Here is a 27,078-nt window from a genome sequence, read left to right as displayed (position 1 = left end):
ATAATCACTGATATACACCACTACAAAATGAGGCAAAATATAACTTAAATGTGCGATGGCACGTCAAAATGTTCAGCCACTAAATTGTGATTGCATCACTAGTTGAAAGAATGTGTCTTATAACCCAAAATAAAAATGTACATAAATGTGGCTTTTTAGTCAAATGTTTTCAACAATAAAGAAAACAATCAAGCCCTTACAATTTCTGGTCTGTCAGAATGTTTTATTAATGCGTAAATATTATTTTATTCAGGTATTAATGTTTTTGATGTTTTTGAGAGAGAGACCATATCTTTTTTTTGTCAGTAATTCTCTCAACCATACAGTAATGTCCTTGATTTTGTGATAAAAACATTGCAGTCTAACATGAAGGACAAGTGATATTGCAAATATTGTGACTAATGGGAGGATCTGTTGGGATAAGACCTGACTGTCCCAGCAGGCCTGCAGTAAGATGGCTATTCCATGCACAGCGAAGCAAGACATACTGCGCACAGCTCCTCAGCTGCTACGAAAAAAAACAAAAATCTACCCAACACGTTACAGGCCTTCTCATTCTCAGTCTGTGCTGTGTGATTATAGAATCAAGATTTACACTCAATCGCAGCCTCTCTGAGGACTCTCTGTGTACATACTGTGTGTGTGGTCATAATTATGGCATAACGGCACACCTGCCGATGCAATGACTTTCAGTGTAGCGATGGAGTGTTATGTTTGGTCAGATATTCACCACACTGTTGCTCAACAGCACTTCCCTGGTTTGCCTGCTCCAGCTGCACCATTCAGCTGGTGGAGTACAGATTAAAGAGAAGATGGCTAGCCCACATGCTTTTCTTACCATTAACATTAATGCACCATTAATCAACAACTCTCCCAATAACAAACCTATAATGGAAGCCAATTACTGTATGCTCTGTTTGCTCCCATAATTACCAGATCTTTCATCTTCTGTACGGAAATGCGCCTTTGATTTTCAACGTCCATAGATCGCCATTAACACAGAGATGCTATCAAATGCAGACTAATAAGTGTTTGCAGGTCACAGATTGCATAAAATGAGGTCAAATAGTGTTGAAAGAATTCAAAATATATACAGAGCAGTCACAATATCTCTTCTCATATATTTGAAATAATATAAACATCTTGAGGATTAACAGCTGCACACCAATGGTAACTGCTTTAACTGAAATTGAATCACTGGGTCCTGGAGTTGATCAACGTTTGTCTTTGGAATGGGTGGTGAATATAGCACTGGCTTATCAATTTGTATGCTTTCTATATCGATTTATATATTTTCTGATTTTGAACATGGGCCATGTATTTATCGTGTAGCCTTCAGAGCTACAGTAGTGGAAAAGGTCAGCTTGGTGGGTCCAGCAAGGGCAGATACTTTGACTCGCTCATCCAACACGCACTTGCCATAAAGCTACTTCGCTGTCATGTTTTTCTTTTCTTTGCAGTGAGCTGTAGCTGAGCATAAGTCATCCCTCTGTTGAGTTGCTGCACTGAGGTTATTATACTCCAGAAACCTCAACTTGTCAAAAAAGTGAATGTTTTAGGAGATTTCTAACTCTCCCACCTCCTGTGGACAACACTAAAAGGCAGCAAAATCATTCCCACCGGAACAGCTGTCACACAGAGCTGCCTTTCACACACCAGCCGAAAGGTGCATCAAATCTGCCGTAAACACCCAGTCCTCATCAAAAACACTGTGTTTAACTCCGTTTGAAGGACTGTGGAAGCTTACTTCTTTCATCTGAGGAAAGAATTTGCCTCACGGGAATATCTTCTACTGCTTTTTGTGTTTCCTGCATTAGGACATAGTCCTACATTGACAGGAATGTCAGAAGACTGAAGGTTATTGACCTGCTTTTGATGCATTTGGGGCAAAACAAGATGCCAGCACCTTTGTTGTTTGATTTATTGTTACTCTGGTTATGAAATTACTCCATCCCTCATTCTTTTGAATGAGAGAACTATGTTCTTCTTTGCTAATTGGGACTGACTACATAGTCCTTAGCGCATTCTTCATGTTTGATGGGGCCTATGAGTCTTTGTAGTCAGTGAAAGTGTGCTTTGATTTGTATCCTGCCTGTTAATATACTGATGTATATTATTTGTGCCTGTGTTATCAGGTAACATTATCCATTCAGAGAAGATGTTATTCAGAAAGGCTATAGGCCTTATTTCTGAATATCTTTTAGAAGATAGCACACTGCTTTCAACAGCTCATGGAACAAGTTGTATTCTCAATGCAGATTTGGCCTCTTACAAAGTATTCGTCAGCTTATAGTTTTTGTTTGGGTCTGCAGTGATTCTGCAGAGTGACTATCAGACAGATAATAGAGGTATAGTCTTCAATGAGTAATGTATCTACCCTCGCCTTTCTTAACCCTCTTCATTTGTCTTTGATTCAATTTTATGAGCTTTGTCATGTAAACGTTTTACACTTCTGTGCCTTACCATCTGGTGTGTGCCCTGATTTGAGTTGTTCCAGCAAATGATTACATTAGTATCAGCCACTAAATCATATTTTGATCGCCTGGATTACATCTGCATTATTGTCTGGGCCACAGTCACATCAGATATCTGGACCGTACTATTGGCCACAAATAAGTTGTTACATGTTGAAAAATAACTTATCTGAAACGGATTGTCTGAAAGGGTATTAATTAAATAAAGGGTGTTTACAGCCCTCAAACCCCCCCCCACCACGCCCCGCCCGTCCGTGGCAGCTGTTATACGTCTGGGGATGCTCCAGCAGTAAGGCAGCCTTTTCCTTTTTTAGATTTTACATTATTTTTAGATGGTGGGAAACTTCAATAAGGCAAGGCAGTGACCTGTTTGCGTTTTCCATTATCTTCAATCTTGTCTGTAGGACTTCCGTGGATATCAGACTGGAGTGTTTTTTAATATGAGGTGACTTTAAAGAAGCACATATTTCATGCTCTGAATCTGTTTTAGTTGCTTATCTTTCAAGGTACAACTTACAGTAAGGTCACCACCAAGTGAGGACAAAAATATCAATTCAACATGCAGTTATTTTGCAATCATAAGAGAGAAGTAATTTGAAATTATTTAAAAAGTTGTGAAAGTTCTTGCTAGAACCTTCTCAGCTCATATCTTGAACAAGGCAAGGTGATAGTGAAGCTCTCTGAGAAAGTGAATTCATTCACCAAGGAGAAGAGCAGCTAAGCTGTAAACTGATAGAGCTGTCAATCAACCCATTGATGCACTTACAACTGTTGGAGAGAAGGCATTTTAGGCCTGTCAGAAGTGTCTTCTTCAGCTATTAATGGATTTTCATGGCTCTCAGGTTGCAAAGATTTGCTCTGATTTCTGACCTCCAAGTTGTGAACAGAAAACATGCAAATCAACACATCATTAATTGGGTCCTGTGATTCTACATTAATCTGTGTGATGACACTACAACGCTAGCATCTATAGTATACAATCAAGATATGCGAAACACATTTTGGACATGTCCCACCATTATGCATTATAATATGCATTCAATAGCCAGTTTTCATTCCCTTTATTAATAAGTGGAACCTACCCGGTTTTGGCAAAGTTGGTCCAGTAGGTCATGACGACAGCACTCAGCATGACGTCATTCTTGGAGAAGTTGCAGTTGAAGAGGTCCGTAGGCCCGATCATGGGGATCCCAAACACATAGGGGACCTCGTCTCCATGCGCCGAGTCGGCCCAGCTGGGCTTCATGTCGCTTTGGCAGTGGTGGTAGAAGGCGTAAAAGTAAGTTGGCGAGCCGTACTGAGCGTGCAGGTCAGCTGTGGCCACGGCTGGCGCCACCCACTGGTGGTCCGTGAAAAGCGCCACCAGCGTCTTCCTGCGGGTCTCTGGGTTCTCCTTGTCGGCCCAGTCCGTGTACATGAACTTAATGGTCTCCCGGAGGGTGTCCTTCCCCTCTGGGTACCCGTACAGGTGATCCACGAAGTCGGAAACGGCGAAATCGAAGTCATTGGCGGACACGCCGTCCTCGCTGTCCACAATGCCGTCCACAAACTTAAATCCCTCCCCCTGGTTGACGCCCAGCATGATGTCGTAGTTGAGGAACTCGCCCTGCTCCATCAGGATCTGCGGGTCGTCCGGGATCACGTCCCCGTCGATGACGGGCCCGAAGGCGATGTGATACTTCGCGGGAGTGATGTTCTGCTCGATGAGCTCCTTGTAGTTCTTGTTCTGCAGGCACTCCACCAAGTCGGTGGTGTCCAGCATGTTGCAGCCAACCTTCTCGGCCAGCATACGGGTGTATTTGGCTGGCTGGTAGTTGACTGCCCAGCTGGACAGCGCTGTCCCACTCTGGATAATGGCTTTCTGAAAAAGATCTGACAAACAGAATTAGACATTAAAATGAAGCCTGATATTACATTACTCAAATAGCAAAGTCTGGCATTTCTTGTTTTCATATTAAAGTAAGCCACAATTGCAAAAATACACAGGCCTCCATCCTCATGAAGAAGGCATTTTATTTACCATAATTCATGCAACCATGACATTCCTCAGGGTTATATAATTCATAGATAGTATGACAACAGTACTGTGAATTAATTTATCTCATCTAGCAAGTTGTGTGTTAGGCTACAACACCTAGAGGTGACCACTCAGTCTGCAAGATATAATATGACCTTTAAATTCCTGAATGCTGTTCTTGATGGAATAAAAGTCAGAGAAGTTTTAAATGGACTAAGAAAATGTCAGACACTCATAGCTTTCCTGAAGGCTCACTTCACTGAGCTGTCATATTAAAATCTGGTGACTGTAACATCATTTCATGACTTGATGAACCTTTGCACGCTCTCTGGGTTTTTATCTCTTTTGACTGAAATGTATTTTAATGCTGTGTTGCAGCAAATGACAGCCTGACATGTTATCTCTGGAAAGACACTGAGTGTGCAGGCTGACTCCACCATGAATTATATACAAAAGATGGTAAATCGCCAGCATAAGTAAGAAAAACAAAACCCAAGGTTAGGGTTTTACTGCATAGCTGTTTACGGTTATAGCAGAATCATGTGAACTTAAATGAGGTGAGAGGTTGCTGTTAGAATTAAAGCTCATAAGAATATGTGGCCATTGTGGTAATTTATTTGGGCATATTGCCCCACTTCTCACTCTTTTTCCTTACATGTATTGGGTACAATACATCACAATGGAATAACGGTCATAACAAATGAAAAAATGAAGTCTCAGGCACATATTTTGCATTCATTGCATCTTCATATCTTATTTCAGCCCAGAGTTATAGACAGTTAAATAGACGGTGTACACTTGTGCCACTGATGGAGCAAGTTGTCACAAGCGTATATATTGGATTTTCAACAAATAAGAACGCGACCAAGTCATTCTGAATATATGCTAAATGTTGAATATGTGCTCCCATCAAAACAAAATGGCAACAGCAATAAAATGAAATACCTCAAGAATACAATATAAAACAATCCTTATGTACTTTCACTCTATTCACACTAGGAAATGTAGAGACGTTCATAGGGACAACAGTATAGTACAGGAAGTGTTCTGGCAGGAATTTGAGACCCAAGCCACAAGGGAGGATAATGAACAATATATGATTTGAGATTTGCATTTCTTTAAAGCCACCTAACTTTAAGGACACCTAACCAGGGAATATCAACATTTCTAAAAATTAGTAGAATACTTTCAAGCAATTATATATATGCACAAAATCAGGTAGACAGTTATGCATCTGGATACAGTTTCACCAATTAACATGAACTGACGGAGAAAGTAGAGGCTTTGAGCACTGGGGGGAGATTGAAAATAGCCAGATAAGGCATGGGGTTATAGAATGATTGAGGGGGATACAGATGGCAGAAAGCACTGGAGTTGAAAAGCCCAGTGCTTATCTGTTCTGAGGTCGGCCTGACCAACAAAACTTCAGATTCAGCAGTGGAGCGGTGAGTCTTGCGACTGCACAGATACCTTGTCAGCACCGGACCTGTCACTTCACTGCACCCGTATTTATTTATTAATCAAAGGGACTGGTGGCTTTGCGAGAGAATGCATGCTGTCAGGGAGCACACAGCAAGCCAGTGACCATGCTCTGCTCATGCCAAACTGCTGAAGCTAAGCAGACCTGGGCTTAATATTGCATGCAAGCCCTTGTGAAAGAACAAAGGAGCTTCTGGAAGAGGTGTAGGTGGAACTGGAATGGGCATGCTTCCCTCAATGACACAGAGAAAACAGTTGCACCGGCACATTGATGTCATTGATGATCCCATGGCAGTTTTCAAAAGAGTAGGTCTTAGCCTTAGTTCCCTGACTGAATTTGCACAAAAACTGTCTTATACTGTATCTGGCCACCTATTCAGCCCTACATTTGATTAGCTGTTCAATCGCTCTGATACCCCAGGCCATCCCTGCGAATGGGAACCGGGTTCTCTGTTGGTCTAATTGCTTAGGTAAAGGTAAACAGGCATACTGTACCTTCTGAATAGTGGGACAGGGTCAACAGGCTAACGCAGGAGGCTCCGGCCCCAGACCCGAATATGGTGACCCTCTTCGGATCCCCCTTGAATGCTTGGATGTTTTCCTTGATCCATCGCAATGCTTGGATCTGGTCAAGTAGTCCATAGTTTCCTTTAGCAGCCTGGTCACCTGTGCTTAGAAATCCTGATAAAGAAAAAAAGAAAAAATATTATTGTAGTAATATTGATTCCCCTTCATAAGGACCTGTGAACATGAACATCACTAAAGGCCTGTCTACACCACGAAGGATAGCTAAAATAATAACTATAAATATATTGTTTTAAAAATTGTTCTAGCTCAAGTTGATGGGTACACAACTATAACGACAACGGCAGTGACAAACAATATATTTGGGATCACTTTCAGAGCGATTTTTTTCCACTTTGAACAATTAAACACTGACAGCCAATCAATATCAATCTGAATTTACAGGGCGTCACGTTAACAATGACATAGCCGTGAGGCTATTTACAGAACGTTATTGTTAATCAGTGTGGACGCTCACATCTTTATCATTATTGTAATGTTCCTGATTCTTGTCTGTTAGTTTATTTGTTATTCTTGTATATTTATTATTTTTCATTATTATATCTAGTTTTCATATTCATAACACTCGTCTTCCCCTGTTATGTCTGTGTCTTTATGTAGTTCTGAGCCCGAGTCACTTCCCTGTCTGCGTGAATCACTATTCGGGTGGTTTCAGAATTTTCCGGGTTCCCACGATTCCTTCTTAGTCTCGTTTTCTCTTACTTCCTGCTTTTCCTCCATTTATGTTTGTAGATAGCACTAATCTACTAATAACTACTAACATATATTTTGTACAGTACTAATTATATGAATAGACTAACTTGTCTGTCTAACTAACTAACAAACGAACTAACAGTCACTAGTTCTAGGTAATAATAATTGAATCACGTAAACTAACTTTATCTCTGTTTCTGTACTGCTCTATAGCTCCGCCTCCCTGTTCTATCTCTAATTGCTAGCCTTGATTCAGCAAAATGTTCACACCTGCTCTCAACTATCTCTACATTCGTTTACTCTGTGCAATTGTCTACTCCCTCGTCCGGAGCCGTTTGTATTACAAGTGTGTCGTTGTGAATCCAGTCCGCATCTTTGTGCATCCCTTCTTATTGTATTATTGCCCTTTCATGTTTCTCACCTGATCTATATATTTGCTAGATCATCCTCACTCCTATGCCCCACCTAGTTTGTCTTATCCTTCTGTATATTTAAACCCCAGACTCAGTAGTTCACATTGTGAGAATGTTGATCTATACTGAGCCGATTATTTGTAAGCCTGTTTATTAGACATTCCTGAGACACCCCTTTGCCTGATTTTTTTTGTTTGCCTTGCCCCTTTGGTTTGGTTTGCTATTCTGCTTTTAGATTTTTGTTTTCGACAACTCTCTAGCTTTGCCCTTTTGTACCTTTGCCTTCCTGCTCGTTTGGATTTTTACCCTGGACTGTACCCTTACTATTCTTTTGCAACTCGATTTGGCACTGTGTTCTCTGATTACTTGGCTTTTGATACTGGACTGAATAAAGATTTTGGGAAATTCCCTGGGCCTCCAGAACCATAAATAACAGTTATAGTATTAGTTATAGTTATTGCGCTTGGTGTGGATGGGTCTGAAGAGGCTTCAGTGTAGTACAATGTACAGTATATCATATTTTACCACGTACCACAAAAGTTGATCCTGGTTTTAAATACTGACTAACAATTTGACTCACAGATTGAGCATATAGAAGCTGTCAACTACAAAAAATATATTATAACAGTCGTGGAACCAGACCAGTTTTAATACTAAACTTGTAAAGTTCTGGCCTGTTTTATAATTTCAGAAATTCCAATTCATATTGGAGATGGCCATATACTAACAGGAACTGTAAATGCTAAACAGGTACAATTTGAAATTAATTAGTTAATTTTAAAAGCTAATAAATGCATTCATAATTTTGTATTCACTGTGCAGCCTAGCTAATAACCACAATAGAAAGGCAACAACAAATAATACACAGTGGCTTTAATAAACATATTGGAAAATAAAAAACAGAAACGCTCAGCGCCCCAGTCTGGGGATTTGACATTCTCTAACAGCGTACAGGAGCTTTATCCATTTGCAGTTAGCACAGTTTGATACGGTCTGGTACTGTCAGATTAGCCTGGGCTGAATTAATTCAGACGGCAGTGCAACTTTGATTATATTTGACTATATTTGTGTTTCTCGTCAGTTTGGTCTCTTAAGCCACTTCCTGCCTATCATTTAAATCACATAAATAACAACACCAGTGTTACTTCCACTGCCGTACTTTTGTCAATATGGTGATGCACGCTCAATTTCATTGCATCTTGCTGTACACCGGGTTGTGAATCTGTGCTGATTCCAGGTGATGCTTAGAGCAAGTGACTTGCTGTTCAGATGGTGACCCATGGGTTTTCCTGCATGAGATTCACAGATGAGCCTTGACCCCAAATGCAGGGAGGAATCCGGAGCGTGGGTAATCTCTGTGACAAATGACTAGCAAATTTTATTAGGCATTAAATGTATAAATTCATGCAGTGTGGATTAAGGGGGATTAGAAGTAAATTATCCTTGTGGGGAAAAATGCTTCTCTTTTGCACAGTAGGGTAAGCCGTGGGGAAAATATTCCCAGGGAAAAAGAGGCCTTCACTCTACTGATCTTTTGGTCATCCTTATTGTGGTAATTAATGAGTCAAATAAGATATTTAATATGATCTTATTTTATATGAAGCTGGTCAGGTTTCAGACGTCTCTCAGTGGTGCCGTGATGCAGTACGGTCATCGAATGGCCTCTTCGAGCAACAGTTGCACCAGAGGAACTGACAGTTGCACCAGAGGAGCATTTCACCTGCATCCTCCCTCCTCCTTCCTAGCCCCAAATCTAAATCCCTTGTTCCCAAAGGGGTTTTAGCTGATATTTTTCGGGATGAATTGGGGACGAGTGCAGAATGAAATATATTTTAGGGAAGGTGATGTTCACCTTTTTTCAGATGACTAGTTTGCAGCCTATATTCACAATTTTGTCAGTGCAAACCCATTGTATTTAAATTAGAATCGAGGTCTTCATGAGAGACAAAGCAATGTCTGATTAACAGCATAATTTAATAAGCATCAGCCTACAGCAATAACGTGGTCATCCACAAATCTGATTTGAAGACATTTTTATGGCTCATGAGAGAGGAGCCTGAACACAGCTGATGCAAAGATGAGTTTCAGAAGAACAATCCAGAAGAACTGCTCCTGTTCCCTTTCAGAATCACAGTGCAAAGGCCTGTCTGTCTAAAGCTCTGGTCAATATTGTTAGGGACCACCATTCTGGCAAGGGTTATTATCTGGGACAAATGAGGAGATTATCCATTATCAGGCTTCATCTTGACAAACAAGAGTGCCCGCGGCGTTGGGGTGGTCCGGCCCTGGAGCACGATGCCCGCGCCCGTTCGCTCTGGTGGCAGCGCTTCACACCGATGCTCGTGGCACGCAGCTGGCACCAGCCCGACCCGGATCCCGATGCAGATGCCAGGGACCGAACAGATGAAGGGGAACAGCAGATCCGGTTTGTCACGGAGGGATGGAGAGGGCAGCTGGGCGGGAGATTACAGGCCCCTGAGCGGGAGGCCTCATGCGGCGTTCGCTCACTCTGCTGGGACTCCACAACCAAGCGCTGGGATTTTACAGCCAGAAATGAAAAATTAATAATTAAATACACTAAAATGGCTGGCACCGCCGGTGTAGATGCAACTGAGAGATGCAAGACTTCACAGATGTCACAGTCTCTGTGCTGGGCTCACATGGTGGGCTCTGACTGCCGAATTCTGTGTTAACATTAATGCTATCTGTCTGCAATCTGTCTGCAAGTTCACATGTACTCATTAGATGTATGCATAGTCAGAGTTTGAAGGTGGGTCAGTTTCAGGGAAAAATAAATCACTGCAACATGTCTGCCAGTGATTTACTCCTGTCACTACCCCTATTATTACCGCTGTTATGGATCAATAAAGCTTCTTTCAAAAGCACATTTAAATACTCACACGCTTCCAGCAATGCAAATACTACATGTGACATAACGGTTGTGCCAAAAAATGCACAATCGCAATGCTGCATGTCGTTTCCCGTGCGTGAAACGCCATGACACTGCTCTTAGCGAATCAGCGCAAGGAGACCCTCCGCAGTGCGTTCCACGCTCAGGCACACTAATCCTGCTCACGTCCCGAAATTAACTGCGCAATGACAGGAGCCGGGGGCGGTATGTAGGGCGGCCATTGTGAGGCGGCCAGCCCCGGAGTCTGAGAGACAATAACACACAAGGTCTCGGTGGCAACACGGCCATTCACACAGATTGAATTGACAGTTGGGTTGAAAGCTCCGAGACATCTCTACTCATCTGTCTGAAAAGGGCAACCGATAGACTGAAGTAAATTAGAGCAGGAGAGTAGTCCAAGACAGGGGGAAAAAAAAGGCAGGGTTTTTAAAAGGACATTCGTTTTGTCGACACAGAGCATATTTAATTAAGAGGTCTAATGGATCCATTATGGTAATCCTGCGCTCTCTAAAGGACTATAGCATGAAATGAAGGCAGCCTTTTGGCTAGGAGGCGGGGGGCACTGGATTTGACAGGAGGGAGAAAGGGGCAGTGAGTCTGCCATTGGATGCTCCCACGTTGGGTAATATCAATCAACCATGGTACTGTATGTAGATTATGTCACAAAAATGACAACAGTGAAAAATACAGTTCAGCATATTATTTGACATTCTCATCATAAAAAATTCACGTTAAAAAATTCACATAAAAATTTCACGTTGCATTATTAAGAAAATGATGAAAGAACATCCTACTGTCATAAGAGGACCTAAAGGATGTCCTTATTTTCTAATTGAGATTTTCATCCATGTTTTACAAGCCTAAGAGATTATGTTTGCAGGAAGCATTCATGCTCAAAGACACATGCACTTTTTCAAGCATGGACTGTTTAAATTAATTTAGAATTTTTCCCTCAGCGGAATTCCCTTTGCTGTTAATAAGGATAATTTCAAATGGAAATATTCCAATGAGTCTGGGAGCCATTCGTGTTTCAAGGTGAAAAGCAAATCAGGCAGTCAAAAGAGATGCTTACTGAATTATTTTAATAGAATGTTCCATGATGTGGGCCTATAAACCTATTTTAACACTTGCTGAGGGTCAAAAACGATCCTGTTCTGACTTTAACAGCTGTGAAGCAGTTCCATAATTACGTTTCTCAGCATGAACTTATTATCCTGGAGTGACCCTGCCATTAGAAAAAGTTAACTATTGTCCTTTTTTATTTGTGTATTTTTTATAAAAGTGGTTACACCATCAGGATACAAAGATTTTCTAATTAACCTTTTTTAACCTTGCAGTTATGAAAGCATAATTAAGGCTGGGTATTTGTCACAGAAAATATTGACTGAAGTTGCAGAGCAGTCACTGAAAATGTGTAAAAAAGAAAACCTGGAAGACCAGAAAAAGAAGAAACTGAAGAAAGCACAAAGTGATGAGTTAAACTATTTATTTATTCATTAAATGAATAGATCTCATGCACAGCGGTGGGAAATGGTTGAAATAACATGCACAACTGCATCAACAGTAAAAAGTGCTTGAAGTTTACAACAAATCAAAATCAACGAGCAGTCACCCGCTGATGGGAGCAAATAGCATCGGAGTGAAATAAATTGATACTGTAGGCTGGGGCACTTAATTGCTTAATTTGGTCAATCACAAAAGAAAAGAGCATGATCTTTTGCCTTTAACAGAACGTTGTTAGAAATAGAGCATGCTGAAATTTCATTAAGTTAAAGAAACATTACTGAATGACCGTTCTAATTTCTTTAAAGGCATAGTTTTTTAGCTTTTCATATCATCCCGGAGCTTTTCGATTTGTGTTCCATGCTGATTCAAGTATGGACTGATTCTGTGCATGCAAAATATGAAAATAACACAGGAGTTAACACATTGTAAACACTTAGATTCTGTGACTCGAAACTGCTGCTTCCATATATTTCACTACTTTAACTACTACTATGGCCTTTTGCCATCTTGAAAGACAATATTTAGTTAAACCTCTTGGGACATTTGGAAGAAGGACATCTACTAATCGTGCCAATTTAGGATGACAAAAGCCAGCCATCTCCTTTTGTCAGAAGGGCTGTTCTGTATGTGTTTGAATATGCATGCTCCCAATCCCATGAACACAGCCTTGATGCTTACATCATCCACAATGCAGAGCGCGTTTATTTCTATATTTTATTTCATTACTTATTCTGTTTCATGAGAAACAGTTCATCACAGTGATATCATTAGTTGCCCTTGGCAGATTAACATAGTCAAATTTGGTCCATGCTAATGAATCTGACTTTAATGAGGGTCTTGAATTTAAAGAAAAATAAACATAATCAGTAAAATTATGCATCTTCTTCAATGATCCATTTCTTGCATGGTTTTGGAAAGTAATTATTTTCACTCACTGTGTAATTATTATGATTTTGCTCACCTGTAGATGCTTGACCTTTGGTGAGCAAGCTCGATATCCAAATGTCAAATGTTGATTTTACATGGACAGGTACTATGCATAACACATTTAGGGCCTGATTTACCAAGACCTCTCGCATGTTCAAAATATTCTAGCACACGCAAAACCAATAACCAATGATTGGTCATGGTATTTGTTTTGCACCAATCATTGGTTGTGTTATCAGTTGTGTGTGTGCCAAAAGGTTTTGCACATGCTAAGAACAGGCACTTAATTTGATTTAGATCCCCTCCATCTACGTATATAATAAAAACAAATTAGTATGTCTTCAGCAAACATAATGAAATCTGTCACACACTAAGACACACTTTACATCCAAAGAACAATTCTATAACATTTTTTGTAAACCATAAGAGTCATGTCAGAATATGAATAATGCCCAAATATCATGGCTTTAATCGGTCTCAGAACCATGGCAATATGCAAGAACGTCTCAGACGCTGTATATCAGAGCAGTCTCACTGATGGCCCCTTGGGCCAAACACTGAAATGAATGGAACAAAAATAAAAAATATTCAGATGCATAAAAAGTGTGACAATGTCCTAGTCTCAATCGACACAATGCCAGCACACCTCCCACTATTGAGAAGTTATAAATACTTTTTGAAAGATTAGACTTTTTTTACACATGTCTTTTTTAATACAAATGGAACATAGCCAATGTTTGGCCAGCATGAACCATTTATAAATAGACTTTGTCCCCCAGGAAGACATATTTCAAGAAATTCAAGTTTCAAAGAACCAGGGACATAATTCATGAGAATCGGGGACACCACTGACTGCTTATATGCTTAAAGCATGCTGCGCTCATGCAGACATGTAGCAGAGGGCAACCTGCCAATCTCTTCCTATCTGCAAGATGGAATTGTAAACTAAGGGCATCTGTGCATTGTGTATATAATGTACAGATGAGTCATATCCACTGAGTGATGACTGTGATTATAATTTACACCCAAATGTCAGAGAGATTTCTTAATTATATAATAAAATCCAAAACAATACTAACAATAATTACAAGCGAGACGATCTCTGCAAACTGACACAGCTGGTGAGAAATTGCACTGGCCTTTGGGAAGATAATCCAGATCTCTCCCAGAAATGTTAATTATCAATGGTACGGATGCAAGAAGAATGTTATGGATTAGCTGAGCAAGGTCAAGTCACTCATTCAGAGGAAGTGAGCAATGAACATTGTAAGCTTCTGTCTGCTCAACTGAATTTATCTGCTCAATCCTGATTAACCAGAGGGAACCTTGGACAGAGCTACAAGCTACCATTCAAATTCCTCATCACTGACAACAATGCTAGAGCAAACCTTGGCTGGCATTACCATGCCAATCCTTCATCTCCAGCAACTATAACACACCAAGCCTTTGACAGCATTAACATGACAAATCCTCATCTCTGTCTACAATTACAGAATTGGAGAGAACGTTTACATTCCAATACTCATTATTGACAACAATACCAAACAGGCCCATAAACTGCTTTTCCATACCAATCCATCATCATCGGCCCCAGGAACACTGGACAGCAATACCATGCCAATGATTCATCTGTTGATTAATGTCCAATATATGTACTTTCTATTGACCTTGATTGAATTTCAATCAGGGATCTTTTGATCTGTACATTTAACATATGGTATTATTCATTAGTTTAAAAACTAATGGCAAACTGAACTGGCAAGGCAACGCAATTACTAGGGGAAAAGAAAAAGAAAAACACGATTTTGTGTACAGCAGTTTGCTTTGGGGGTTCGTAGAGTGTTCCCAGATACCCCACCTTTATCAGGTCTGCGATAAAGAAAATTACTAGGGGTTCTTCGGTCAAAATGATGAATTTAGCACACACACAAATTTGGTGCAGACATGCATCATTTGTTATTTGTTTCATTGATGCATGAAAGGTCAATATGCTACATAAACCTACATTTTAAATCCAATGTTTAATTTTATTTGTTCAGCTTCTTTCTCTGAAAGCCAAAAAAAGAAAGTAAATAAGATCCGGAACCAGTGCTGCAGTATCATGTGACATGAATTCTGAAAAAGATTTTTTAAGTTGTTTTCCTAGAGATAAAGTATGCATTCGGTACACTTTATCGGGCGACATGGCTCAGGCAGTAAGAGCAGTCGTCTGGCAGTCGGAGGGTTGCCGGTTCGATCCCCCGCCCGGGCTGTGTCGAAATGTCCCTGAGCAAGACACCTAACCCCCAAATGCTCCTGACGAGCTGGTTGGCGCCTTGCATAGCAGCCAATCGCCGTCGGTGTGTCGGTGTGTCGGTGTGTCGGTGTGTCGGTGTGTGAGTGTGTGTATGAATGGGTGAATGAGAAGCATCAATTGTACAGTGCTTTGGATAAAGGCACTATATAAATGCCAACCATTTACCATTATCAAAACTAAATCTGAAATAATATTCCACTAAATGTAAAAATGAGTATGTCGGTGAAACATCTCAAATGCAAATGAATAATATTAATAACCATGTTTCATATCCATTTATAGCCTTCTGCCGATACACAAATTAATTGATTTACTCAGTCAGCACATTTATGGGAAAGGGCCACATAGCACTGTTGTCCCAGGCCAGCCAGGGAAGTGAAATAGATTTACTGATCCGGTCAGAAATAGGCAGCAGTTGCAACATGGAGAAGACTAAAACCTAAATCTCAGGCGTCAAATGATGGTCCCTCACCCAATGAAATGGTGTTTTCTGTAAAGAAACGCTCTGATTTCACTCTGAAAACGGTGTTTCCCCCCGCCTTCGTGCACATCTTGTGCTGTGCAGATGCTTTGCAGACTCAGTGGTCTGTAAGTCATTTCAATGAGTTTTTCATATTCACTAAGCAGACCATATTCCAATCAACATGCTAAAAAGATCAGTGAATCTGAGCAAATTGATATTCTGATTTGTCTTCTTTAAATTGTTCCTATAAAGTTATATCAAATGTATAAGACATTTAGGTAACAGTTCAATGATCATAATGAGAGAATAGATGAATGAATATTCTTGCTGGAGTGACCTTTAAATTAAAAAAAGATATTTTTTGTTCTTCTATTCAGATAGAATGTACTCCTTCTTTGGTATAAGGAGACCAAAGCAATTTGTGCTTACCTCAGTAAGCAGCACTGACAGAAAACTGTCTGTGCACCAGTGACTTATTTCCCTCATTAGTGACTACAAGTGCATTATGAGGCCACGGCATTATTTTAAAGGACAAAATGTTCTCAAAGATGAGATATGATGATCAAAACACCACCTGATAGGCTAATCTTGATCAGCAGATGGAACACTTTTACTGTTCCATTTCCAAGTTCCAGTGGGTATACCATTATGTGTGACTGTATTTGATAAATGATGGGCTTTTTTTGGACTGAGACCCCATGGGCTTTTTTTGCGAGCTCCTGCCTTTAAAGGCATGGCACAGCCGAGTGTGATGTCTCTCTCCTTCACCAGATGGTGCCTCTGCGCTGTCGGGAGGCTGGAATAGTGGCACCATCACCCAGCCCCTGACACAAAGCCTCCATTATGCCATGGCTGTCGCCCACGTCTCCCGCTCGCTGCACCCCAAAGTCCCTGCTTTCACCGGGAGACGGGGCTTAGAGGGACGGCCACCGGTGCCTCGTTAAGGGCAGAAAGGCCATTAGTCACAACTCCACACTCTTCAGCCTTCTCCTTCAATGACACTCCAAACACCTTCAAGATGCGTTCTGGCTATGGAAAGCATGAGTCATGCAGTGAAAAGTTCCCCTCAACACACAAACGCTTCTCTGGAAATGGAAACAATGCAAATATTGTGCCAAGCACACACAATTATGTTTAAGGTCTACTAACAAAGGCCTGTCGTTGAGTCTTCTGGAGTCTTCTTTTCAGTGCAGGTAAGATTTAGTGCATTTAGTGCAAAAACCTGTGGGACAGAACACATACAAGTGCTTCTTTTCAGGCTAACCACAAACTGCACTCATTGACTATCTTTGAATAACACCTTAAGCAAACAGACATTCTTTTTATTTCCTAACAGAGGTGGAGAAGTAGCTGAAAAACGGAATGCCTACGTCTTAAGTAAAGAAAGAAATGGCCCAATCCTTACAGTAACTCAAATTTCTATGCAAGTTAAGCATTGGCTTGAGATTCCCATGCTTTTTATATAGTTTTAGGTATGCTCACAAAACAAGGTGGACTATATAGAGCAAGTTTATGGGCCAGCGTATGGAATTATAGCTGAAAGGGCTTTTTTCAGCATACAACAATGGTTTTATAAGCAATACTGACAAAACTAATTCAGACAATGTCATTCCACAGCAATTTAGACTTTCATGTTCAAAAGAACAACATTAAAGGTACAATAGGTAAGATTTTTGTGTTAAAACATTGTTACAAGACCACTGTAAATCCCTTCCTATCACTGAAAAAGGCACACAGACATCCCATTGACTCAATGGCGTTTCAATGTCAGCGTGTTCACAGAGAAGGGGTGGGATAAACAGTGCTGTGGTTTGAGCGTGTTTGTTGCTGCAATTCCTCTCTTGACCGTTAGAAGTCCGAAATTACCGAGTGTACCTTTAAGACTAGTTGACATGGTTTACATGTGCCACATTTGGCAGGCCATTACTAATGAATTGTAAATGTTGCTTCTATCATTCTCCTCAGAGACAAGCCCACCATTATGTGAGCTATGACCAAAAGAGTGCAGTATCTGGTACAATGCTCATTTGTGGCTTTGCCTTATCCTACCCTTTGTCACCATTATTGCTGACAACAGAATTAAACAAGCACAGGGTTTTTATATGGATATGCAGCATCCAAGTAAGGGTGGGGTTTATAGCTGCAATGTCTACGCTGTTAAACCCAAAGCCTTTTAAATATGCATGATGCGTCTGAGCACAATAACAGAGACTCTTATCAAAATGTTTATGTTCCATTTGTTGGATTAACAAATGGCACAGCACAACCCTAAGAGTTACCGCGATCATCGGCTGGTGATTTTGACTCATGCAGGACTGTTATCTTTTTTCAAAATGTACAATTTTCAGGTGAATTGAGTGAGATAAATGTCATCGTTACAAAGATATTTTTGGGCTTTGTATGCAGATGCACAAACCTGAGCTGGAAAGCCTGTCTGTAGTTGTTTACTCATTTGAGTGTTTAATTACTGAGATACAGAACCCCTTTAATGTATGTACTGCCAACTACATAAGATTACATTTTAATTAAAGTTAAGTCATCTATATGGGGTTGTTATTATCTGAGAAATCATTAAATACATTTAAAAAATGAGCCTTACCTAAATGAGATTCACAAATTTTTTTTGTACCAACACAATAATTGCTTCGCAAATACGGTATGTTTTTCCACTGAAATATCAAATGTACAGACAAATATCTACAGCCTCACCCTGTGGCTCAAAATAATATGTTTTATACAAAATTATTGCATTCGCATAACAAAGCACTACGTACAGTGTGAAACAACTTAGAAATCAGATATTGTATTGTTGCACTCGGGGTATTCTAGCTGCCAACCGTGGTATGCTAGTTCATAAGTTGAGTTCAAGGGTTCCAACTGTATCTGTATGGACACGCTAGGACTCGGAACCCTACTGTCCTCTAGGGTCCCCTTCACACCTGCTCCTGTGTTCGATTGGCACTTTGTTGGACGTTGCTCTGGATAAGAGCGCCTGCTAAATGCTTTGTAATGTAATGCACTGTAGAACGTTCTTCAGGTAAGGATCCGGCTGAACGTGAATTGTAAATCATTTCAATCATAACAAACAGGAGATAAGACCTCAGGCCCCTTCAGAGCCCAGACTGACTGTGACGGCCATTCCCCTGGCTGTGCGCTGTGTGCGGTTGGGCCCAGCTGTCGGTGGTACTAATCCTCTGTGATAGGTGTATGCAGAACAGATTGAGGGGGATGTTTGTGACGTGGAATGACATGTTTTCCCAGCAGAGGCTGCCGTGCCGAGGCGGCGTAGGGACGGGGAGGCGTGCGTAGGGGCGGGGAGGCGTGCGTAGGGGCGGGGAGGCGTGCGTAGGGGCGGGGAGGCGTGCGTAGGGGCGGGGAGGCGTACGTAGGGGCGGGGAGGCGTGCGTAGGGGCGGGGAGGCGTATGTAGGGGCGGGGAGGCGTGCGTAGGGGCGGGGAGGCGTGCGTAGGGGCGGGGAGGCGTGCGTAGGGGCGGGGAGGCGGCGTAGGGGCGGGGAGGCGGCGTAGGGGCGGGGAGGCGTGCGTAGGGGCGGGGAGGCGTGCGTAGGGGCGGGGAGGCGTGCGGAGGGGCGGGGAGGCGGCGTAGGGGCGGGGAGGCGGCGTAGGGGCGGGGAGGCGTGCGTAGTGGCGGGGAGGCGTGCGTAGGGGCGGGGCGGCGTGCGTAGTGGCTCGTGTGACGGATGCCAACGACAGCCGGGGGGCACAAAGCACCGAGTCAGTACCTTGGCAACCGCATCCAGGCAACTGTGTCCTCATAAGTGAGACCAGCACTTGTTCGCTGGCTTCTGAAAAGATGAGGCTTTGCCACACACAATGTATTAACTTCTGTCGCTACTGATTTATTGGGGAAAGGGCATTGGCTTTCTGTAGCAATTTTGCTACAGAAAGCCGATCATCTGACATAAAAAAACAGCTGTTTCTTAAACCTGGGAAATAAATACATTGGGCACGGTAGACAAACAGAAACTCTACTCAATATATCGCAGTACAGTATATATTACATTAACTTAGCAGATGCTCTTATCCAGAGCGACAATATAAGAGAACATAAGGGCATTCACCATATTTATGAGCAATAATGCCAGGCCAGAACAACATTCCCAGGCCAGTAAGTGTATATGAATCGTCATTAAACCACTAAAGCGTTACAGTTTCAACCACACAAAAAAATCTGATCTTTGTCGTCGATCTGGGAACATGACCAAGAACAGAGAGCATTGCTTTTACTTTTTCTTTTATCGTTTTGGACTGGTAAGAGCATCACCTTCTCTGGTGGATCCCACAGTGCTGGGGACGGAGAGAGGATTTATCCAGATCTGCACTGCATGGCGCTAAACCTCTCCCGTGTCCGCGGTGCTCACCGCAAAAGCAACCACCTGCTACCTGACTTCCAGAACATTCTATCAAAGCCATCAGCCCATCAGACCCAACAGGACTGCCTAAGCCCCTGCTGTGAGCCGTGGTGTTGTGGTAATTGCCTGACATCCCAAATACATAGTTACACTGAGCATTTGGCTGGAGCATGCCGGAGAGGAAAAGGGTGGTATGTCGTGGGAAGAAATAAAATGATTTTAAAATCCTCAGCCTCGACATTCAACTGGCACACACAACACTGTGACAAAATCACTTAGACTCGGCATCCACATTTGGAGAAGCCAATTCAGTCTCTGCCAAGTATTGCGATCCAGTGTAAATTTAAATGATTTAACAGTGTGTAAATGTCTTAGAGTAGCCTGCAGAGTGGAGGCTGCAGGCTCTGGGTATGAACTACCAGGCAGGTAACTGAGCCTGCAGCAGGAAGCCTGTTTGCTTATGCAGTGCCTATAAAGACCCGTTTCTGATGTAGAAACGCAATGTCACAGACAACAGCTCAGCAAAATATGCAATTACCATAAGGTATTATGGTAATAATATTAATACAATATTATTCCACTGCCCCCCCCCCCCACTCCACCCCACTCCTCCTAACTCGAACCATCTTCCATCATGACCCCACTGATGACAGCGTTTTCAGTCTTCCTGCTGATTGATATTTCTGACAGCGCCATTCATGTCAATAAGACCTCCCATCCCACGAACACACCGACGAATGGAACCGGGCAGCTTAGAGCAGGCTGACAAAATGAGGTCTGCGTGACCTTCAACCGAGGAGCATGAATCATATCACTGTTACACTGCCTGCGATAAAGGTTAATTGAAATCATTCCCCCGTGACATAGGACATTCACCATGCAATTCATCCCAGATGGGCATAAACATAGTTGTGCTTTCTTTAATGAGGCATTGACCCACACAGACATGGGCCTTGAAAAATGTGATGCAACTGGTTTCAGAGATGTTGCTTTGCCTGTGCCAGTGCTGCGGAATGAAACTAGGGTTTGCTGGCATCCATCATGGCTTGAGATGGCACCCTGATACTCCAGTCTTGCAGGCTGGTGCTGAAAAACTACCTATTCATAAATTAAATGTTCCCGCAGCCTTGGAGAAGGACAATCAATTGTGCTGTGGTTACCATAGCTACCATGATTACCATAGACAGCTTCAGAGAAACCATTGGTTGAGGTGTAGTTTTAACAGGCTTTTCCCCAAAAACGGCTCTCAGGCAAGGGCAGGGGGTAGGTCTGGATTCGGCCAGCATTTCCCCTTAAGTACAGTGCATGTGTGCCTTTATTTCATTGCCAATAAAGTTACATACTGTATAATTATAGTTATAGCCCGTTAATGTTGTTCATTGCTGAACTCTGCAAATTGTGCTGGTGAAGAACTAATGGTTAACTAATGCAAAGTCAGCTCCCGGCTTCCTATTAATTTCCTCTTTAGGAGAAATGTGTGTCAATACTTATGCAGGCTTTCAAGTGGACACGGAGAAATAAAAAACATCTTAGTCCTGGATTCACTGAAATCACAATGCAGTTTAATCCTCGTTCCAATAGCTTTAATAACTCATTGGTTTTCATTTCTGCAATGTTTAATCAGCATTATGGCTTTAAAATTCACCAGTGCCGAAAGACGTGACTCGCGTTCATGGTCGGGAGGGGACAGAACAGCAGAACTATAAATGAAATGGTTAAATCAAACTATAAACTCAAATTATAACAAGGATGAAACAAACATTGATATATTACATTTAATTAAAAAAATAATTCCAGCAGGTTATATATACGGCAGTGAACATGAAAGACAGAAACTGGAAGCGCAGCAGCAATGGAAGAGTGAAGGATTCTGATGGTTTCATAATGGTGTGGGGCACATTTTCCTCACATAGTTTGGGTGCATTCATGCCGTGGGAAGACAAGGCTGATGTCAGTCCTTTCTTAATGGCCCAGAGACATCATCTTCACACTGTGTTAAGCGTGGAGAGGAATGTCTTAAGATTGCAAGGCCCTTATCCACAGAGCATGAGTGGTCGCCCAATGCTTTGAAGATTGGCTCTGACTTCAAATCAGATCTGAAGCCAATTGAGCCTTTATGGGTTCTTCTGGAATGATGCCTGGGGGAAGCTTTTTTAGTAGCCCCTGTGTTTGTTTCTCTGATGTTCAGTAGCCTCTGTGTTTGTTTCTCAGATTTTTAATGGCCCCTGTGTTTGTTTCTCAGATTTTTAATATCCCCTGTTTGTTTCTCTGATTTTCAGTAGTCCCTGTGTTTGTTTCTCTGATTTTCAGTAGTCCCTTGTGCTCTCAGGGAACAATGGGACAAGATATATATCTGTTAAGGTTCAAAACAGGGAGGGTTGGGTGGTGGCTTAGGGGTTGGGGGAGATGGGTGTCTGAATATACTCTAGGGTGGCCGCACAGTTCTTGAGTGACTAAGGTTGTGTCCTATAGTGATGGGCAGCCAATGAGAGACTGATAACCAAGGATCATTTTTCTCCATGCGAACTACACTCCCACCACTGCAGAGAAAACAAAAATGTGATTTGCTTTTCTATCATTCTAACTATAGCAACATCTGGGCCAATCAGTCACCTCAGCCTAGTTCTAGTCTAGTCCCACTGCCAAGGTATCCGTCACATATCTGTCCAAGCCAAAAAAACATTCTTACAGTGCATTAGGGCTTATGTACATAAATAATTGTAATATGCCTAAAATGTTTATCAATACGGTGCCTCTAAAAATCGCATATAGGATCACAGTAGACTTAATTACTACATGCACATACTGACAGACTAATGGTAAAATGTCCACTTGCTAGCCCAAATTACAAACTATCATTCTTTAGAATTGTAAAAGATAAATCCATTAATTAAAGTGCTGTTCATAAGCAATATATTGCTCTTGTCTATAAGTGTTCCCTCGAATATGTTGCACTTATTGTTTGTGTGTACACACTAGAGCAGAGGTGGGCAATGAGGGCCATATCTGTTTTTGGTTTTCATGCCAACTGCTGGCTTTAATTATTTCATTAGCCCTAACATTTGCACCACCTCAAATTTTAGCTACATTTCATGATAAGCGCATGACAGCCAAAACAAATTCTTGTGTCCCGACATGAAAACGTGACTATGATCTAATCTACGAGTCAACCAGTGTTGGTGTGTATTGCCAATTACAGCTCATTTAGCCAAGGTAATAGGTGGAAACAAAAACCTGCAGACACACCGGCCCTCCAGCACTGGAATTACCCACCTCTGCACAAGAGCATCTACTCTATCTATAACTGCATTCACCATTGAACTGTGTTAGCAAATCATTCATTAAGCAAATCATGCATTGTTTAAAAAAATATATACACAGGATGAGCTTAATGGATTTCGGAAATGATATGTGGTAGTGTTCATGTGATTGTAAGTCTAATCATAGACTATAATTCAGAAACCTCTACCTATATGTCCTGTACCTTTGTGTGTGATGGCGAGTTAAAAACACGTGGCTGATAAACTTTGGAGAACAGCACATTTGTTGATGAAAATAATGACTTTATATGAATGACACCAGGCTTTAAGCTCCTAACCCAGTTCCACTGAGGGAAACATGACCTTCCAGTATACGTGTGCTCTTCCTCCTCAAATTTCATCTCTTCAGCATGTTTATTTTTTAAGTGCACTACAGCGACACCGCACAGGGATCGATAGTCAGTCAATATATAACATGTCAAAACACACAGTAATCCTCTTTGTCTGTAAGAGTCATGGAGTCCCGTAAGAATGAAAGCTGTCATCGAGAGGCACCGCCCTGTGAGAATAAACAGCGGTGAACATAACAGCTGACACGGAGGTTAGAGCCTAGGACAGGCTGTCTTAGCGTGAGCAGCAGCGTGTATTTCTCTAACGATCCCATAAATATCGGGCTGACACTGTTCCTTAAAAGAACATCTCCAATTAGCGTTAAAGGTTATCATGGCAACCCAGCAGGAAATTATGCCCCGGCTCTGTTACTTTGACATTTTGTGTTACTCCACAATCCAACATACACAATTACTCTATAGATTTAGTGCATCCACTTGAGTGTGACGTGCAGCAGAGAGTGTAATTTTCCCCTAACGGTCCCCACCTTTTCACTTATGCTAACAATGCAGATTGAGTCGACGCTTTTGAGGAGAAGCCCTTCAGTAAGAACAAGAAACCACAAGAGGAGAACACTCAGCAGGGATTAACTTTTCATTAATTTAACACCACTATTATTTAAAAAAACATCACTTTCTTTCCACTTTTCACACCAGTGCAGCTGCATAGTTGCTACCTTATGACCAATCACAATTATGTTGTCACAAAGGAGATACATCTACCCTCTTCATTTACTCAAGTACCACAATCAATACAATGCAAATATTTTCTTTCACACTTCTACACTGATTCAATCAATTCGATTATGCAGTCACATTTTTACACCAATGTCTATGCACATGCGGTCTATAGCGTGTCCAATTATGGCTTTTCAAGTCCAGCAAAATGTATGGTATGAAGGCAGTATACTGTACCATAAGCACCACTGATAGATTAATAATAACAGATGTGCATGGTACGGCAAGCTTTTCTAAAATGAACATGTAAACCCAGTGAGCACTTTATTTGGTAGACCTGTAGACCAGCTTGTTAATGCAAGTATTTAATCAAGGTGTTTAATTTAATTGTGTGGCAGCAACTAAATGCATAATATAATGCAGACGTGGTCAAGAGGTTCAGCTGTTTTTGAGACCAAATGTCAGAATGGAGAAGAAATGTGATTTAAGTGACTTTGACCGTGTAATGATTGTTGGTGCCAGACAGGGTGGTTTGAGTATCTGCTGATCTCCTTGGATTTTCATGCACAACAGTCTTGTTTGCAGGGAATACAAAGATAATACTGAGAGTGCAAAAAACATCCAGTGAGCAGTAGTTCTGCAGGCAAAAATGTGTTGTTAATGAGAGAGTTAAGAGGAGAATGGCCAGACTGGTCAAATCTGACAGTAAGGTGACAGTAACGCAAATAAACAAATATTACAACAGTGGTATGCAGAACCGCATCTCTGAACACACAACACACCATAACTTTTAAGTGGATAGGCTACAGCAGTAGAAGAAAGAAAAAAAGTAACTAATAACTAAGAAAGTGCTCAGTGAGTGTATATCATCAGTGACTCATTAATACACATTTCTGTTTGGGTCAAATGGGTCAATCGACTGTCCAAACTCTTTCTCTTGTATGAAGTTTTCAAAAGATCAAAACCCCTCATTGATTATTGAATGGACATTCATCCAATTTTTCTGCATCATTATCATTTTATGTTACTTTCCTTTTTCATTTTTCTCTTTCTTCCCCCTCAGTTGTTGAGCAGCATTATATCTTAATCAGCATTGCATCTTTGACAGATTCTACCCTGAAGACATTACGCATTTTTAGTAGATCAAGTTAGCATGGTAGCCAAGGCTGATGCCATTTCCCCTTCAATTACAACTGTTTCAACCAATTAGCCTTGGATTGCCTTGGTGCAAAGGAAAAATAAACATGCTTTTATAATTTGCGGTGGTATATGACCTGTTTCACTTACTGCATCAAATATAGATCATAGAACTCCGTGGTTTTATAGCCGAAAGCTAATCTCATACTGCCACATGATCCTAAAGCCCAGAGCAGCACTGGTGGCCTTCAAAACTTCCTCAGGGCCTTGTCTGCCCCTATCCGTAGCCTTCGAATGACCTCTGTTTTCACTTCAGACTTCATCAGGGCAAAAGGATACTAGGAAAAGACTGGGGTTGTCTCCTTAGATTGTGCTCTCTTACTTTTGTATTATCTTTATTACTGATGTGTTTTATTATTCATTATAACAAACATTTTATTTCAGCTCCTATTCTGGAAGAAATAACTTCAAATCAGCTAATGAATCGTGTTTTTTTTCCCTGTGGCTGTTTTTCCTGTACCGATTGTACCAGTTTATTAAAAAAAAAATGATACATTTCCTCCAGTCCAACAATCCAAAGGAGGAAAAAAAAATCCCAAATCGGATTCCAGCTCATTTCATTAAAATTAGCCTCAGCAGACATTTTACGGTAATGAATGTCAACCTATTAACATTTATGTCTGTTAAAAGTACAATATTTCTGCTAATTTAAATCTGAACAGTCTTTAATATGACGTTAAGTTATGATAAGTCAGGGTGGGGGTTTCGTCCTGTAAAACCTCTGGACCTGAGATCATAATCATATTTCAATTTGCTTAAAATGGTTCCTTTAGGGTTTTGTTAGATTAATTTCAAGCTGAAATAAAAAAAAGAATACTCATAATAATAATAGCAACTTGTGATCTCTTTATACTGTTGAATATTTGAAAATATTCAATATAATATTAAAATAAAATGTAATTTAAATGTATGGCTAATTTAAATGTATGGCATACAACAATAGCATTACCATACGTTCAGGTAAAAATAAAACTAAATAAAACCTGGATGGCATGCCATTCCCTTTCCGAAAGAACATCATCACCATTAGGCTGGACTGTATAAATTATTTCTGTAAATCACTAAATTAATGATAATAATGTAAATCAAAGCCATCTGAATTGCAAACCCAGCCTGAACATGAATATATTCAACAGCATGCATGCATTATTGCAAGAAACGGATTCATCGTTTTGCTAATAGGTTTTTTATATTACCATGTGACTGAAATGGTTCCTTAAATGCTCACAGTACTGTAGTATTCTGTCTATTTATCTGCAAAATATTTATCACCTAGCCCAATTGTTACTGAGCATGGTACATCCTCTTTAGTGAATGCACTTGGTGGTAACAGTAACAGGTAATCTATTATTTATCTGTTGTCTCATTAAATGGCTGTTTCACATGAATGAATGTGCCCTTGGATGCTACTGGCTGAA

At 41.1% G+C, this 27,078-nt stretch overlaps 1 protein-coding gene across 2 annotated transcripts in view; it reads right to left on the bottom strand.

Annotated features, from left to right (window-relative positions):
* The window catches only part of nlgn4xa (neuroligin 4 X-linked a), a 74,613-nt gene that overhangs the window by 12,412 nt on the left and 35,123 nt on the right, over window positions 1–27,078 (bottom strand). For both annotated transcript variants that reach the window (XM_061226486.1, XM_061226487.1), the window contains exons 4-5: window positions 6,466–6,651; window positions 3,557–4,346 (exon numbers count right to left, since the gene is read on the bottom strand). In XM_061226486.1, the coding sequence (XP_061082470.1) occupies window positions 3,557–4,346; window positions 6,466–6,651 (976 nt within the window). The remainder of the gene's footprint in view (window positions 1–3,556; window positions 4,347–6,465; window positions 6,652–27,078) is intronic.

The sequence above is a fragment of the Conger conger genome, chromosome 17 (genome assembly GCF_963514075.1).
Source record: "Conger conger chromosome 17, fConCon1.1, whole genome shotgun sequence".
Taxonomy (NCBI): Eukaryota; Metazoa; Chordata; class Actinopteri; order Anguilliformes; family Congridae; genus Conger; species Conger conger.
This window is presented reverse-complemented; position numbering and strand designations above follow the sequence as displayed.